This window comes from Triplophysa dalaica, chromosome 21, assembly GCF_015846415.1.
Source record: "Triplophysa dalaica isolate WHDGS20190420 chromosome 21, ASM1584641v1, whole genome shotgun sequence".
Classification (NCBI taxonomy): domain Eukaryota; kingdom Metazoa; phylum Chordata; class Actinopteri; order Cypriniformes; family Nemacheilidae; genus Triplophysa; species Triplophysa dalaica.
The window spans coordinates 545,001-562,500 of NC_079562.1; the positions used below are offsets into that span (position 1 = coordinate 545,001).

The 17,500-nt window shown below is 40.8% G+C and overlaps 4 protein-coding genes across 4 annotated transcripts in view; 3 read left to right on the forward strand and 1 right to left on the reverse strand.

The window, feature by feature from the left end:
- Positions 1-1,333: 1,333 nt before the first annotated feature.
- Positions 1,334-8,371, forward strand: ldb1b (LIM-domain binding 1b). The gene is made up of 11 exons (XM_056734620.1): positions 1,334-1,703; positions 2,083-2,185; positions 2,846-2,890; positions 3,902-3,977; positions 4,148-4,250; positions 4,504-4,676; positions 4,761-4,883; positions 5,697-5,780; positions 5,861-5,984; positions 6,068-6,216; positions 6,480-8,371. The coding sequence occupies exons 1-11, from the start codon at positions 1,640-1,642 to the stop codon at positions 6,708-6,710; spliced, it is 1,275 nt and encodes a 424-aa protein (XP_056590598.1). The 5' UTR covers positions 1,334-1,639; the 3' UTR covers positions 6,711-8,371.
- A 1,652-nt stretch (positions 8,372-10,023) lies between these two features.
- Positions 10,024-14,413, forward strand: orc2 (origin recognition complex, subunit 2). The gene is made up of 16 exons (XM_056734372.1): positions 10,024-10,251; positions 10,436-10,582; positions 10,718-10,804; positions 10,887-10,979; positions 11,288-11,319; positions 11,397-11,454; positions 11,603-11,772; positions 11,847-11,945; positions 12,026-12,135; positions 12,213-12,345; positions 12,432-12,528; positions 12,651-12,797; positions 12,920-13,091; positions 13,834-13,895; positions 14,049-14,167; positions 14,248-14,413. The coding sequence occupies exons 1-16, from the start codon at positions 10,173-10,175 to the stop codon at positions 14,329-14,331; spliced, it is 1,689 nt and encodes a 562-aa protein (XP_056590350.1). The 5' UTR covers positions 10,024-10,172; the 3' UTR covers positions 14,332-14,413.
- On the reverse strand, positions 14,398-16,611 carry cfap410 (cilia and flagella associated protein 410). Its single transcript, XM_056734373.1, has 7 exons — positions 16,190-16,611; positions 16,028-16,046; positions 15,739-15,785; positions 15,427-15,656; positions 15,204-15,351; positions 15,033-15,129; positions 14,398-14,880 (listed from the first exon to the last, which is right to left on the reverse strand). The coding sequence occupies exons 1-7, from the start codon at positions 16,450-16,452 to the stop codon at positions 14,740-14,742; spliced, it is 945 nt and encodes a 314-aa protein (XP_056590351.1). The 5' UTR covers positions 16,453-16,611; the 3' UTR covers positions 14,398-14,739.
- Positions 16,612-16,814: 203 nt separating this feature from the next.
- pfklb (phosphofructokinase, liver b) overlaps positions 16,815-17,500 on the forward strand; it is a 9,147-nt gene continuing 8,461 nt past the window's right edge. The window contains exon 1 of the mRNA XM_056734370.1: positions 16,815-17,027. Coding sequence (XP_056590348.1) covers positions 16,946-17,027 — 82 coding nt within the window. The 5' untranslated portion in view covers positions 16,815-16,945. The remainder of the gene's footprint in view (positions 17,028-17,500) is intronic.

The window sequence follows — 17,500 nt, forward strand, 5'->3', positions numbered from 1 at the left end:
TAATTTCCATTTGCCGGAAGCCCATCAGCATCATTGAGAGCGTCTCTGTGGTGTTGTGGTGAAAACTGTCATTAGCAGATCATCATGTACAGCTTTCTACATGCGATGCACCATTAGCCGCTTATTTCAGGCATTAAATGCACAGTCTTGTCCTCATGTGTGTAATGTGTATGTTGGTGTGTCACAGCTGTAACAATGTCTTGTCCTCCTATATGCACTCAATCCATCATGTGGCACATTGTAAAGAGAATTAGATTATCATCACACTGGAGCCTGAAGTAATGCGTGTACGTCGAGAGGGTGCCGCTGATGTTTTCAAAGCGATTTCCAGGAGGAAGTTTGGGTCGGTTTGATTTGATTTCTAAAGTCATTAGCCAGCAGTCTTCTAATGGGACGCTCTTAGATGTTACGCTCATCTTTATCTGTGTTTAGGCACTCTCTGGGTAATATAGAGGGAACTTTAAAGCTGTTTTGTTTGGCGTCAATCAGCACAAACCCCTTCAGTCGGTTTATGAATCAGTGTTGTTTGTGAATGTGTTTGTTGTGACGCTGTTACTTGTGTCATTATTAAAGTCAAAGAGGATTTTTGTGTTTTACTTTGTCAATGAACGGGTCTAACCTGTGTGCAGTGTCGTCCCTGGTGAATATTTAATGGTTGAAAGTCTGTGTTATGAAAGTTTAATGAAGGCCGATGCTCTGTATGATTTTTATATCGCTCATGTTTCTCTCTCCGACACTTGTTGAGAATTTTTTATAGCGTCGCATCAATACACTCTGCTCAGGGAACGCTGTGAAAACACAAAATCAAAGCGATTGTTCCATCCAAATCTGTATACATTTTCTTCTTCTGCTGAACACAAAGGGAGATATTTGGAAGAATGTCAGTTACCAAACACGTCTCATCCCCCTTTTACTGCCATAGTAGGGAAAATAAATACTATTAGATCTGTTTTAGCTATATCTTTGACCAATAAACCAATATCGTGTCACAATATATCTTTACGCTACATTTATTTTAATTTTTTACAAAATTCGATGCACATTTATACAAGTTACACAGTTGAAGTGTATTTGTGTAATGCACAATCAGCAGTCATCACACTAGTCCATAAACCGGGCAGGACATTCAAGACCCTGACCTGCTGACTACATCATCCAACTTAATTATACGGTCGCTTGACAAATACATGTATATCAAGGTATTGATCTGCGTTTTCAAAGGAGTAGTTCTCTTCAAACATTTTTCCCCATTCACTTTCCATAGTAATGTTTATTCCAATACTGAAAGTAAGTCAGGGGCAATTTTTGAAGTGAACTACTCCTTTAATACTAACCCTTTCTTTGTTGACATGAAAAAGAGAGTTTGTCATAGGAGAGACATGTAAACACGGTTCATCAAGAGATTTGACTAAAGAATTCTGGGATTGGTGTAGCTGGATGCCGGTCATGTTTCTCTGTGGTATTGTTGCTGGTTTAAAGCATGTTTTGTGTTTCCTCTGGGGTGCTATAACCTCCCCCAGTTTTATGATGCGCCCGTGACGTTGACAGCTTGCAGATTTATCTGCGAGACACGTCGTATGGTCATTATGAGCTGGAGCTGTTCCCGCGACAACAGGGGTCGTGACCTTATTGTGGCTGAATGCATCATGCTATAGATGCGTTTAATTGGCGGGATGGAGGGGGTCGTTCCTCTGTTTTACTGCGTGAGTGTGATATTCTCTATATATTCACCATAACAACCCGACACTACAGTTATCTTAATGAACTGTTATTTAACAGAAAAAGAGATTCATATACAGGTTTTGAGCCTTGTGAGGGTGAAAAGTGATGTCAGTAGTGTTATGTTGTTGGTTATATAAATGTGAATGTTGATGTTGCCTTCATTTTATAGGCGTTAATTCTGCACTTTGTGTTTTAGCTATAACAAGGTGAAGTTCTTCTAATGCGGTCTGATTTGATGTGGTTTTACTGATCCTGTGGGTATAGATGCACATTTTGTGCTGACACATGTCTGAATGTGTGTTTTCAGATCACAAGTGACTCTCTCTCTCTCTCTCTCTCTCTCTCTTTTTGTTCTTTCAGGCTGTTCCTCCAAGTCCTTCAAGCTGTACTCCCCAAAGGAGCCCCCCAACGGCAGTGCTTTCCCCCCCTTCCACCCCGGCACCATGCTGGACAGAGACGTGGGGTCAGTGATCAACAGTTATTTTGTCTTACTGATTTGTTTGTGCTTTCATTATTTCTGCATTTTATTTCACTATCACAACACATTCAGATTGTCTCCTTTCCTTTGTGTATTAATATGACGGTACCTTAATTCTGAATTTTTTAACAAGTTTCTAGTAAGTTTCAGTGGGAAGATCATTGTGTTAGTGGTGCATGGGTCATGAGTTCAGTCCATGAATAACACGCATGTGAAACGTGTCTTTGATAAAAGCTTCTTCTAGATGCATGAGTGTTAATGTTAGGGTGAATCCAGTTAAACTCAGCAGAACCTCACTCCTCTTTTAATGTTGTAAATGTGTATTTTTACACATTTATGTACAGAGACGGTTAAAAGACTTCAGCTGGTCAGAAGGAATGTTTGTGTCAGATAGCAGTAGCTGTCAATCAATAGCTTCTCACAGCACACTCTGATTGGACAGTACCCAGGAAGTGGGGGGTGGGGCTTCCAGTGTTTGGGGTGTCAGATGCACTGCGACATGCTGATAAACTGAAGAAAATGACTCTCTTCTTGCGTGTTAAAACACACACGGCTCTGTGTCTGTTACAGTCAGTTTGATGATGTCATCAGAACTCAAGTGTGTGTTTGTATGATGGTTGACATGATGTTTTTCTGTCTTTGCAGCCCGACGCCCATGTACCCCCCCACATACCTGGAGCCTGGAATTGGGTGAGATGTCTAAATTGTTTCCTCCATTGTTGTTATATTAGAGCATTAGCACTAGATAGGGTATATTGGGAAGTCCATGAAAATGTCAACCTTGCCATGAAAACAAAAAGGTTTTATCAGCGGTTTTTGCTATGCTAACAGCACAGATATCAACATTTGGTGGTTCAATAACCCATGTGAGTTCTTTCAAGTTTTTAAAGCATTTGTTTTATTTTTAGTGCATGATTTTTCAAAGTCAGGAAAGTGCCATATTCAGGATCACATCCATAACAGTCCTCATAAATGGAACATGAAAAGTAATCCAAGTTAACTATTTTATGTTCTATAAAGAGGCATCCCTTCTCCAGATGTTGTGTATTATTGCTTCAGGATTGTGCATTTTAATTCACATAAATCCTACAAAAAGTTCTTTTTTTGTCACGTCCATAATGCATATTTGTTTCCCTTTTTAAAATATATATTTTTTCATAGACTGACATTTTTCTGATGTTTAGAGATTTAGAAATATAAACAAGATGGTTCAATATATTCGAAACAAATATTATAGGATGTCGCCTCAATAACACAGTGTCACATCCGTAATGCTGGAATTGCCTGTATATCGTATGTCAAGTGACTAAACCAGTAAACGGTTCTCGTTTCAACCGCTTGTTGGAAAAAGTGGATTAACAGTATTTACTATAACTGATATCTATGGATTTTTTTATGTAATCTGCTAACCTAGCTAGTCGTTTCCATTTTTAGGTGTTTTGTGATATTTTAACATTCAAATGTCTGTGAGAAGAAAAATAAAAAAAACTTTATCAATCAATGTGTTTATGTGACATTGATTTTGATCATTTAACGGCATTTTGTGTAAAAAAGCTCTTTGTGTAACGAAGTGCATTCAAAAGACATGAGACGAGCGATGAGACTTGTTTTCATGTTTCTGCGTGTGACGTTTGTCAAAAACCCTGTTGATTTTATGATAGTGTAAATATTCATGTACTAACACATGTCTGTCTGTCTCAGGAGACACACGCCGTATGGAAACCAGACAGACTACAGGATATTTGAACTCAATAAGAGACTTCAGAACTGGACTGAGGTGAGACCTGTGCTTCTGTGTTCTCAGTCTTGACTAACAGCACTTTACATTGTGAATAATTTAAAGCACTTCTTAGAAGTCTGAACTGTGTACCGCTGGCACAGAATCAACCGTCTGATGTCAGACTACTGATCTCTCTCTCTCTCTCTCTCTCTCTCTCTCTCTGTCAGGAGTGTGATAATCTGTGGTGGGACGCCTTCACTACTGAATTCTTTGAAGATGACGCTATGTTGACCATCACGTTCTGTCTGGAGGACGGTCCAAAACGATACAGTGAGCATCACACGTGACATTCATCATCATCATCTGATGTTTGTGTAGATTCTCAGTCACTCAGATCATCCGATCATAGGTGATTTGAATCACTGACCACCTGTGTTCAGATCAGCTGATCATGTTGGTAAACACAATATGACAATATGTAAACACAAAATGATGACATTCAGTGCTAATGATGGTTGTTGTTCTGTGATTTATAAATATATTTTCAGGCTGTTAAGTTACTGATGAATGTTTTGTTGTTCAGCGATTGGCCGGACGTTAATTCCACGTTACTTCAGGAGTGTGTTTGAGGGCGGAGCCACGGAGCTCTACTACATCCTCAAGCACCCTAAAGAGTCTTTTCACAACAACTTTGTGTCTCTGGACTGTGATCAGTGTACGATGGTCACACAGAACGGCAAACCCATGTTCACACAGGTGTGTGTTTGTATGAAGTCAGTGTGTCAGTGGTGTTCTTCAGCAGAAGTGTGTGTGTAATGTTGTCGTCTGGTCTCTCTTCAGGTGTGTGTGGAGGGCCGTCTGTATCTGGAGTTCATGTTTGATGATATGATGAGGATAAAGACGTGGCACTTCAGCATCAGACAGCACAGAGAGCTCATCCCCCGCAGCATCCTGGCCATGCATGTCAGTTCCTCTCTTCAGTCACATGTGCCTGATGAATCCAACACAACAATCACTATGTTCACATGCATCCTCAGATTATAATAGCATTTTGGAAATTCTTGCTGCGAGTACACTTTACCTCATGTAAATGCAATCATTAGATTTAGATAATGTGATTAAGCTCATAATCGCAGAAACATATGTGGTGTACACCGGTTTTAATGGCAATATGAAGGCATGTAAACACTTCAATCGCATTTATGTACCTTAAGGGCACATTTATGATAAACATGACAGTCTGAAGTTCAACCATCAACACTCCTCGCTGTCAGTAGCTCAGCTCTTTACCTTCACACAGAACATTTACATTTTTGCATTATGATAGACATTTTCCTTCATATTTCTATATTCAACAAAGTGCTGAATAACCAGAAAATACATCCACATAAGTGTTTTGCATTTGGTACAAATATATTAAAACGACACATCTACTGTATCTGAGATCATCACTTGTGGCGTGTGTTATAGCAAATAATCAGACTTATAACATTCATGCAAAGAGGTGCACTCATGTCATGTAAACATGCTACTGCGATTAGGTCCTTACTTTGATTATTGGAAATAATCGCATTATTGATGCGCATGTAAACAGTCAATGATTCTAACACGCATAACCTGAACATGTGATTATTGATAAATAACAAGTGTGACACGGCTGGAGAAACTGATGTAGCGCACATCTGTTCGTGACATCAGAGATTCGGCTACACTGTATTTGAAAGGTCTTGTCTTGTTTTGGTTGTATATCATTGTGTGTTATGTTGTGTCTCTCAGGCACAGGACCCGCAGATGTTGGACCAGCTGTCTAAAAACATCACCAGATGCGGCCTCTCAAACTCCACCCTCAACTACCTCAGAGTGAGTTCTGGTCCATCGGATGGTTCTGTAGAGTTTGTGTTCATTCCTCACTCTCTGCGTCTCTGTGTGTGTTCTGTCAGTTGTGTGTTATCCTGGAGCCCATGCAGGAGCTGATGTCCAGACACAAGACGTACAGTCTGAGTCCCAGAGATTGTCTGAAGACGTGTCTCTTCCAGAAGTGGCAGAGGATGGTCGCACCTCCCGGTGAGACATTGCAGCTCTTGTGTTCCTCTTGTGTTCCTCATCTGTAGCGTCGCTCATCTCATTTGTGTCTGGACTCTCCGCAGCTGAACCGGCTAGACAGGCACCAAGCAAACGGCGGAAGCGCAAGATGTCGGGCGGAAGCACCATGAGCGCAGGTGGAGGCACCAACAACAACAGCAACAGCAAGAAGAAGAGTCCTGCAAACAGCTTCCCACTGTCCAGTCAGGTCCCTGTGAGTAACAAATCAAATCGCTCCGTTACAGTCAGGTCCCTGTGAGTAACCAATCAATTAGCTGCGTTACACTCAGATCCCTGTGTGAGTAACCAATCACATCACTGCGTTATAGTCAGTCCTGCGTTACAGTGGTGTGTCTGTGGGTATTAAACCACTGGTTTACTCTAAAGTGGTGCAGCTTACTTTAGACTTATTGATGGTTTTTGTAGGACTGCTGTATGTATGTCTCATGGTTGCATTTGCTCTTCTTGTCTGTCCAGGATGTGATGGTGGTGGGTGAACCCACTTTGATGGGTGGGGAGTTCGGTGATGAAGATGAGCGACTGATAACGCGGCTGGAGAACACACAGTTTGACGCAGCCAACGGCATAGACGATGAGGACAGCTTTAACAACTCGCCTGCGCTGGGTGCCAACAGTCCCTGGAACAACAAGCCTCCGTCCAGTCAGGAAGGCAAGAACGACAACCCCACCTCACAGGCATCTCAGTGAGACTCAGGGCCGGGGGCGGGGCAGGGGACAGCCAATGGGAGCGTCGGGCATCAGATGGGAAGAAAGAAGCGTCGTTCATCTACCTGCAGAACGGAATCCAGCGCTGGTCTTCCTATGTAAGCAGGAAATAAACACATAGGACCAGAGATGAGAGCCAAACCAGAACAGAACACACACAGGACAGCAGACAGTTTTTAATCAAGCGCTCTCTGTTTTCATGTTGGTGTTTCATGGGGTGGAACGTCCTCTGAGGAGCATGTAGATATAGTTGATATGATTAAGTTAAGACGGGATGAAGAAACCCTGGTGGGAAGCGCCAACACGTCAAACATGCCAACGGGTGAATCACACAAAACCTGTCAAGAACACGTCCAGATCATTTCATTGCTGAATGAAGAAAAAAGACGTTTTATTTCTCTTTTACTCTCCTCTTCTTATTCCTAATTATGCTTCTCATTACTGTAACACTGTTTTGTTTTTTTGTGAACTTTTAACCCTGGTTACTTACATGAAAATCAAACTTGTTTTTTACAAAATACATTACAGTAGTGAGAATTGCTGGGACTATGGTCCCCAGAATGGGTTTTATTTTCTTACTCTTCCTTTAGATTTCCAATTGAAATACGTTCGCAGGTTCTGGACAGATTTCAGTGATTCACTTATTTTCAGTTGGAAGAGTCTGGCGTGGGTTCGGGTCTTCCTCTGACGGATGCTTGAAACTGTGAGCGGGTTACATGTTGTTTAATAGCCTGAATCGGTTTTGCTTTTAAAGTACACATGGAGAGCGTTTCAACTCTAAACGCATTTTGAAGAATTTTATCCGTGTTTTATACCAGCCTCTATTTCCCTAGAATGTTTTTATTTCAATTATTTCTTGAGGTTTTTTTTACCGACATTGAAAGCTGCAAACCAAGGAGAAACGGGACCGCTGAGGTCCTTATAGATTCAACCCTCAGATTCTATTGGTTTGTTATTTTTTAAACAGAGTCATTTAGTGTGAGCTTTTGATTCATTTCTGTGTATTTGTGCTTGTATATTTAAGGTAGTAGCAGAGTTCTGTAAAACTGTATTGAGATGTATTCCTCCTTCGAGTCACATGAAGCCATTCTGAGCTAATGATGTGTAAAAACAGGAACACGGGAAAGATAAAACACATGAACCTCATCTTTCCCCCCTGTTGTTATTATTATTATTATTTTAATTTGTGTAAAACTGATTGATTGAAATCAAGGGCACAGTCTCTGGTCATTTGTTTGCATTACAAATCGTTTTCTACCACAAGATACATTAAATGTTTGACATGTTTTGTTTCTGCGTTCTCTCTCTCTCTCTCTCTCTATTTCTTTCCATCTCACACACATGAAGTTATGGTTTAGTTTGTGAAGAGACCGCAGCTGTGGAGAACTGGATGTGTTCCGTTTCTCCATCACTCAATACAGCTGAAGTCTAGCTCGCTTTCTTTTATTGTGTGATTTCTTTTCTTCTGCTGGATGAGTTTGAATGAATTAAAGCTCTGCACTTGTAATTGAAACAAAATGGTGACTTTCCTCCTTTAATCTTGTAGATGCCCCTGTTTGATAGAGCCTTGTTCTTTTCCTCTTATTTTCTGCCCTTGATTAAATTAATGTATGGAACCAATAAAATATGAATTTTCACTTTAATCATTTCTGTTTCGCTGTCATTCGCATAGAAAATGAAGAACAAAAGTAGATCAAATTTATAGTTGCAATCTGAATCTACTATGTTACTACATTGTTGTTTTCACATTATCTGTGATGATTGCTTTTATAATTTTAAATATATCAACGGTGTGAATGATAAATACACAGAAACATGACAAGGTTAAGGGATTTCTAACTTTATAGTAAACATTTGGTTAGGGACCCCTTTCTTATATATATACCCATAAATGTTTATGTATAAAATAGCATTTTAACTGTGTAAGATAAGACGCGTCATAAAATCAAGACAATATATTGTAAATAATTGTCTACACTTAGAATAATGTGAAATCTATGAACCTGAAGAGAAACAAGTTCAGTTGGAGTCTGTACTGCTAAATCTTGTTTTATTACAGCTTTTTAAAACGGAATACTTCCAAACCCCAGTGAGTGAAATAAAGTAGTGACAAAAACAGAGATAAACTTATAAATATGTAAATGTCTTTATTTCTCTGTCATTTTCAGGACCTCTGATTAAAAAGGTCTTGATGGAGTTATCAGACTGATCTTATGATGTAATTTCCTGTGTGTTCTGTATTCAGACCTCGGGGTCTTTATAACAGACAAACAGCTGCGTTTAGTATTACAGATTTATCTCTCTTATCGTGTATGTTTCAGACCATCTGCTGTGAAATAACAAACACATGAAATCACAACTGCAGATTTGAGACTTTACACCTCTTGACAGACACCCAGCAGAGTTTCATTCAAAACCCACAACATTATGAAAGCATTTGGCCAAAAATGTGTTTAAGCAGAGAATGTCATTGTGATTATATTTTATTATTTGTTTGTGTAAGTTGACAATATTGTTTTTTTTATTTCCAGAGTTTCCACATAGGGTTGTGAACAGATACAGAAAACATGATGTATATATATTTTTTACAAATTTGGTACAAAATATTTTACATTTTTAATGGTGAGGCACTTACAGTGTATAAATTGATCATTCATTGTTGCATTAAAGATGATAGTGGTTTAGTGGTGTGTGATGCAGACAGGGGAACTCTTTTTTTATTTCATATTTTTTGATGTTTAAAGGGTAAATTTAATCTTTCTGTCCAGTGACACTTAAAAACGACTCAGTTGGATTGAAACTGCTCAGAACATTATCTAATGACATTTCTCTATCAGTCCCACAGAATATTATTCTTTATTGAAAGGGGTTGAAGTTAAACAGGTCATGAGAAATAAAACCTGTTTGAATCTCTTGCATCTTTAACACTTTTTTCATTTTATTCATCACATAAAACACTTTCACATTTTTATAAAAATATTTAAAAATCGTTCAATGAATGGTTTCAGACTATAAGAAAAATATTGTGATATCATTTGGGTTTTAGGTGTTGTCCAGTCAGCAACATATGTTTAAGTACTCACTACAGCACATTCACTACAACATTTTATATAACATCGATTAAATATGTTTATCTTTATTATTGTTCTCATAAAATAAACAATGATCGAATAAAAGTATTCGGTACAGTTGAATTGACTGTGGTTTAACGCGAGGGCTTGTGGGAAATGGAGTTTTAAACTCCAGTCTCGTTCTGATTCGTCGGAGAGTGTCACGTGACCCTCTTGACACGCATCATGTCGCTTAAAGTGTTTCCTGCGGCGCGGGATGGAGAAGCGCATGAAGTTTTCAAAATGAATCTTTGTGATGAAGATCAATGTTATTTAACACATCTGTGATGCGAACATTAAAGTTTAAAATCTGAGTTGATTTATAATCTGCGACATGACGCAAAAACAGAGTTTAGAGGTTCGGTTCGTGGCTGATGAAGATGTTTTGGATCATATCGTGGAGAAACAACAAGGTAACCGTGATTATGATCTTACTTCAAAATCTTTCTGCTTTTTATTTATATGAACACACACATGCGATATATCGAAAGATATTCTAAAGATCGCAGTGCGTCATGTTTAAGTCCATGTTATTATGACACATGTAGTGTTGTGTGTTATTGATAGTGAACATGTCTGTCACATGTGTTAATGTAGATGTTAAAGCAGCTCATGACGGTGTTCAAACCCTGGTCACCCTGAAGACTCCTCAGAAATCAAAGACATCTGCTGAGGAGGATGACGAGGAGAAGGATGAAGATGTCTTGAATGAGCAGACCTATGTGGAAGCTCTCGGCACACAAGGTTAACTTGATCTCAGAAGTTTCACCTAAAATTGTATAAAGAAATTCATGAAGAGTAGCGAGGTGTCAAATGGAGTTGGGATCTGTTGGGTTGTGTGTATCTGTTGTTGTTGTTATTGTGTTGTGTTTTCAACAGATGAGAGTGAAAGTGGAGCGTTAGCTGGCGGATCTTCTGTCTTCACCTTTCAGACCATCAAACGAGCCAAAAAGATGTCTCGGATAGGTGAGCGCGCTCACTCTCAGGGTTAATACACAATTGGTTTCATGTAATGACAGTTGTGTAATGTTCGTCTGTCTGTGTTCAGCGTCTGAATGGGCCCGGACGCCTGGGAAAAGCGTGACGTTCTGCTCATCAGACACAAACGAGGACTCTGTGAGCCCGACCCGCGCCACAAAAAGTTTGTTTTGTTCTTGTCACGCTGTTTAACCCGCTTGTAAAGCCTTTGCACATTGAGTCCGAAATTTCCTCATATTAAAATATACACGACCTCACATTGTGTCAATCACATTTTGAGATCAGATTTTTTCATCCGTCATAAAAGATTCGCACTGGTTTACATTTTTTACGTTTTTTCATCCATAGCAAGCATTTTGAGAGGCGTTTTGACAATCCAGAGACAAACCAGCGCCAAATAACAAACTGAATTTCGGACTGCATGTGCAAAGACCTTTAGTTTGTAGGTTGACTCTTCTGTTTTCTTTCCAGAATCGGCCAATCAGAACAAGACTCCTCAGAAGGTGAGTCGATGTATTAATACACTGGGACTTTTGAATGATGTCATGCGTGTTTCACATGCTCTTTACTCTGTGTTCAGGGAAAGAAAGTGCAGTTCATCTCAACGACCCCACACAGACTGCGCAAACGCATGTCAGGTAGAGTTCAGAATACTGTACACGCTCTATAATCACCGCATTAACTGCCCTCTTACCTCATGGCTGAAACACAATGTTGAGCGGGACCTGATATTCTGAACGGGCATCTGAAGTTTAATGTCTGTTTGTGTTGGTGAACGTCATCCAGCACCAGCACTGAGGTCAGAGAGTGAAAGTGATTTCTCACCGTCAAACTCTGAGGAAGATGAAGCTGAAGAACTGGAGTCCAAGCAAGACGTCCAGCCCAAAACCCCCAGCAAAACCACAGCCAGCGCCCTCTATAAAACACCCAGCAAGAAGAACAAGAAACTACCTGAGGTGAACTTTTCAGCACTGACCTTGACCTTGACACGCTGACCTGACACTGACCTCACCGTGACCTTTCGTTCCAGTCTGATTTGGTGGATGAATATTTCGAGGCTCACAGCAGCTCTAAAGTTCTGACGTCCGATCGGACTCTTCAGAAACTCCAGACACCTCAGCTGGATCGGGTGAGCGAGCGTCCTGATCCTCTGATACAGTTGTTGATTTGTGTTGTTGTGTAACGTGAGAGATGTTTGTGTGTTTTTAGGAGACTCTGCTCAGTCTCTTGGCTGAAAAGCCTCAGTGTTACGCTGAAGAAATAAAACAGCTGAACGAGAAACATGAGAAGAACTTCAACAAGTGGATGCTGCAGCTACAGTTGAGTTTGTGTGTGTGTGTGTTGTTGTGTGCTTGTCAGAACGAAGACGCACAATGTTAATATGTGAATGTTTCAGCATGGGTTTTAATATCCTGATCTTCGGTCTGGGGTCAAAGAAGCTTCTACTGGAGAAGTTTCGCAGGTCTATGCTGTCAGACTTTGATCATCTGGTGGTCAACGGCTTTTTTCCCAGCATGACCCTCAAATCGGTGTGTGTTTGTGTGTGTTTCATACCTGTCAGCTGTGATGTCACAATGAATGATCTGATCTGATGTTGTGGTTTGATGTCATGTAGATATTAAACAGCATCACTGGAGATATTCTGGAGCATGATGGGACGTTCCGTAACCCGAGCGACCAGATCGACTTCATTGTGAACACTCTTAAAGAAGGTATCGCTCGTCTTCTTATCTGTGACACAAACCTTCAGCGCTAAAGACTCATTCTCAGATTCTGTAAAGGATTCAGTTCTCAATGTTGTGTAACTACACGTATGTTTTGTTCTCTCTTTCAGACCCAGACAATCACATCTTTCTGATTATTAATAACATTGACGGGGCCATGCTGAGAGGTGACAGAAACCAGCAGGCACTGGGACAGCTGGCGTCCATTCCCAACATGCACTTGGTGGCTTCCATCGACCACATCAATGCTCCGCTCAGTAAGTGTGTGTTTGGTTGAGCTGACTTGTACAGCTGTTTGATAGGGAGGATGACAACTGCTGGATTCTGAGTAGATTTCATACATCACGTGTGTGTGACGTTTCATGTGTGTGTTTGGCAGTCTGGGATCAAGCAAAGATGAGTTTGTTTAACTGGCTGTGGTACGAGACCACCACATACATGCCCTACACTGAAGAGACCTCGTATGAGAACTCACTGCTCGTCCAGCAGACGGGAGCGCTCGCACTGAGCTCACTGACACACGTCCTGCGCAGCCTCACACCAAATGCCAGGTAACACACACACACACATACACACGAGTCCTGCGCAGCCTCACACCAAACGACCCCATGCTTATGGACACTTAATCTTACAGTCCTAGTGAAATAAAAAATAACAATGCCTATTTTTTCATGAAATGTTAGAGTTTATAGTAAATAGTTTATCAATGTGGGTCGTTCTCTTTTTAAAACGTGTGCACTCATAATCTTCATTGAAAACTGAAAATGCACTTCCTTCCTGTTATGACTATACATCTGAACTGAAGTATGTTAGACGGCTTGTGCGGAGCATCCTTTAACTCCTCCCCTTCATCTGTCAGTGTGAAAAACATTTCAAAATACAACGGCTGTTTTCATACATCCAATCAAATCACAGAGAAAGACAAAAACCCCGCCCACTATTTGTCTCATTAGAAGTTCCATTTCACTCGGATATGCGTCAAAATACGGAAGTAAAAACGATAGCAAGTTCCGGTTCACGGGGACTTTAACGTTTTTGTTAGTAGTAGATGTTTGGAAGGTGTCATCTGGGTACTGAAACCCGCTGTTAAAGTTACCGGAGTATCGGTAATGCTAATGGTATTCATAAATTCTTTACATTTGGTCTTATTTCTTACAATTAAATATACAAAAGAAGCAACAAGACGACGGTTTAAGTACCAGACCTATTAGCAGTATCAGTAAGAGTAGAAATACAGTTAAAATCTTAATGACACCCACCCCTAGTCATCTAAATCTCACGTGTCTCATACAGGGGGATCTTCAGATTACTTGCAGAGTTTCAGTTGGAGAACAAAGACAATCCTGCATACACAGGTGAGATACTGACCACTCACTGACCGTCTATATTCAGTGTGTATGTCATTGTGTTTTCATTATTGACGGCGTCTAAACCCATTCTGTCATTTAAAGGATTTAAGTCAAAGCTGTTGTGCGTTTCCTTCATTTCAGTGATTTCTGTTTCTTCAGGTTTGTCTTTCCAGGATTTTTACCAGCGCTGTCGTGAATCTTTCCTGGTGAACAGTGACATCACGCTCCGCACGCAGCTCACAGAATTCAGAGATCATAAACTGATCCGGACCAAAAAGGTCAGAGCGCTTCTGTTGTCTGATGTGTTTAAACAAACATGATGTGTATGATTGAGCAGTGATGTGTTTGTGTGTGTCAGGGAGCGGACGGGGTGGAATATCTGCTCATCCCTGTTGATAACGGGACACTGACGGACTTTCTGGAGAGGAGCGATACAGACTGACTGTTGTGGATAAGATTAATCATGTACATAAAACTGTAAAAGAACATGAAGAGAAAACAATAAACATTCTTGTTTATGCATATTCCTGAGTTTATTTACATATAAAAATACATCCTCATAAATAATATTGAAAGGAAACGTTATTTGTAGTTAAAGAACATGAAGAGAAAGGTCTTCTCGTTTGAACAGAAGGCAACATGGTAACAAACACTAAAGCAAACTTTACATGTGATGTTCTGTTCAGGATGTGAAGGTGTTTAATGGGTTGTTAACACTCAGCGGTCTAAGTGCTTGTTTTAAAAGTAATGTCCAAAGTTATTATGAGAATTTCGTTATTATTTCTAGTATGGAAGAAACATTTTGATCACACTTTCTCTGTTTGCTGGCGTGTGGCTGATGGTCAGATGTTTACGTACAGATGGGAGATTTCTGACGCTCTCTCTGCCGACTGCGTGATCTCAGTTTGCTCTCAGCGACAGATTGAACGACCTTCAGTTCATCGATGTCCAGATCCTTCAGCAGGAGAAGAACCGCCTCCAATGTGTGACTCTGCCCACAAACACAAGCGTTCAAAGACATTCACATGAGGTTTAAAACGCTCCCGGAGCATTTCATTTGTTTTGAGCCATTTTGAAACGGAGTAACTGTAAATATATCTGCAGTGTGTGAAGGTGATGTGGCCTTCAGTGTTTGTTTTGTACCTTTCTCTTCCATGTTTCTCCAGACTCCCGCGGGGACGACAGCGATGGGAACTTGTCTCTGGGCAACAGCTTCATTCCCAGCTGAGCGCGAATTTTACTGAACACAACAACTCGACACATCAGCATCGACACGCCTGTTAGACGAGACGCCCTCGAAATATCAAAACTTACTTGGTTTCCTCCATGCTGTAATTGAGAGGGTCAGTCTCGGAGTCTGCTTCTGTAAGACCATTGGTGGAATTGAGAGGGGCGGAGCCTGGAGGTGTGACAAGCTCCTCCCCTTCCTTAAATGCTAGAATGAGTTCCTCCTCTGTGATGGCTGGAAGAGCAGAGATTCAACACTGATCGTGCAGTTTCTGGGGTTTATAATGCGTTGAGTTTCATGCGAACTCACCCTGATTGTCGAGTTTGTGCAGTCCGGGCAGATTTCTGAGGACGGTCAGACGGTATTGGGTCGGGTCAGAACCGCAGCACGGATTCTCTGCTAACCACAGAACTTTTAAACGGGTCAAGTTCTTCAGGTGCTTCAGTTCAGACAGACTTTCAATGCTGTTCCGTCTCAAATACAGCTCAGTGAGATGCTGACATGATGATATGTGCTCCAGAGATGAGATTTTATTTGCACTAACACAACACAGAGAGAGAGAGAGATGTGATGATGTTCAGCATTACCAACACTCATTCATAACAAAAAACACAAACAAACCTCAGTGTGAGAACCTCAATGTTCGGCATTTCCAAAAATATAGATATCTGTGGAAAAACATGATCACAGAGAAATATCAACACATGACGCTAGAAGTACCACGTGAGAATGCTGCCTAGGCAGGGAGCACACTAGGTTTTACAAGAATGTCAATCACACACATTTTATCATCGTTACATGGTGTATCAAGTTAATATCGTGGAAGAGGAACATATCGTTATCTGATGATACTTTGTGACGTCATCACTGTAGTGTTTTACGGTATCAGAAGAAAAAGATTCAAACTCACATCTGTCAGATTGCAGCCCCTGAAAAACACAAGACAGGACCAAATTATACACAAATATTCATCATATATCTTTAAGTGAAGCCATACTGAACATATTTATCATATATCTTGAAACGACTGATGTTTATGAGGCTAAACGCTAACAAACAGCAGAAAACACACCAGCAGTTTAATTTCTTCACGCTCTCGAGGTCTGACGCTTTCGCTCGAGCCAGAACGAGTTTACGTGTCAGTTTCATGTCGCTGAAATGAAGGTTTTCGAGTTTAAATTCGTCTCCGTTGATCTTAGAAGCTTCTCCGAACATGACGTCGCTGCTGGACGTCTGACAGTGCGCATGCGCGGGACTCCGTGTCCATGACAACAGCGCAAGACACTCCGCTCGGTTCACCGCATGAGCAGCAGAGGGCGACACATGAACATTCATTTAAATCTCATCATTCCTCAACGTGTGAATAAATAAACACAAAAGTGATACCGGAGTAACTCTTATTGGAATGGCACGTCATTTTCAAAAGATCAACCATGTTTTTACTACAAATAAAACCACAAGTAAAACAACAAATAAAAAGGGAAATGATCTGTTCCGTTAATGGGTTTGTGTACACGAATTGATTTCAGATTGAAATCCTGATTTAAATTCAGTCGTTATATGATCTCATGAACTCAGTTATTCTTTCAAAGGTGACTTATACAGATTAAAACGACTTACTGAGTACAAACAACCACAAATGTTAACTCGAGATTAATATGCTCTTGAAACAAACAGTAGGCGGATCAGGACGTGCGCGCGTGTCAGTGACTCGGTGTGCGCGCGCGGCAGACGCCTCTCGTGAGCTGAGCGCAGTGCATGTGAAATAAGGCTCAACAGTGAAAGTCATTTTGCGTGTTTAACGGGTCGGTGTCGGTGTTCTGTCATCATGCACGTGGACTTTGAGAAGCTGCGGATGAGCGGCGCGGGTAAAGCCATCGCGGTCCTGACGAGCGGCGGAGACGCGCAGGGTGAGTGACATTAAAACATAAAGTCTGATCGTTCCATCTCTGTCTGATCGGGTCCGTTTTTCTTAAACCAGTCAGATGTCTAAGTTACTTACTTAACTTTGGACATTTCATTAACTACACAGCAGTTCACAACGCGAGCGGATGCGCATTGACGCGTCGCAAACTCCTTCCCCCAAAAACATACAGATGCGTATGATGCCCAGAGTGCTGTCTATGTAGGGAGCTGAATAGGCCATTGTGACCATCTGTTGTGGAGGAATTCCGACACAAATGTAATGATTTACAGATTCATTTAAACATTTGAAGACCCTGCAGTGACATGTTCACGTCATCACAATCACACAGAAAACATTCACGCTGCGTACTAATAAAGTGTATTTCATTGTGTATCAAAAGAGTATAGACGTACTAGGACAGTTCTTATGATAGTATGTGAAATAGGATGTGGGGTTCAGTGTTCACAGGCTCATTCC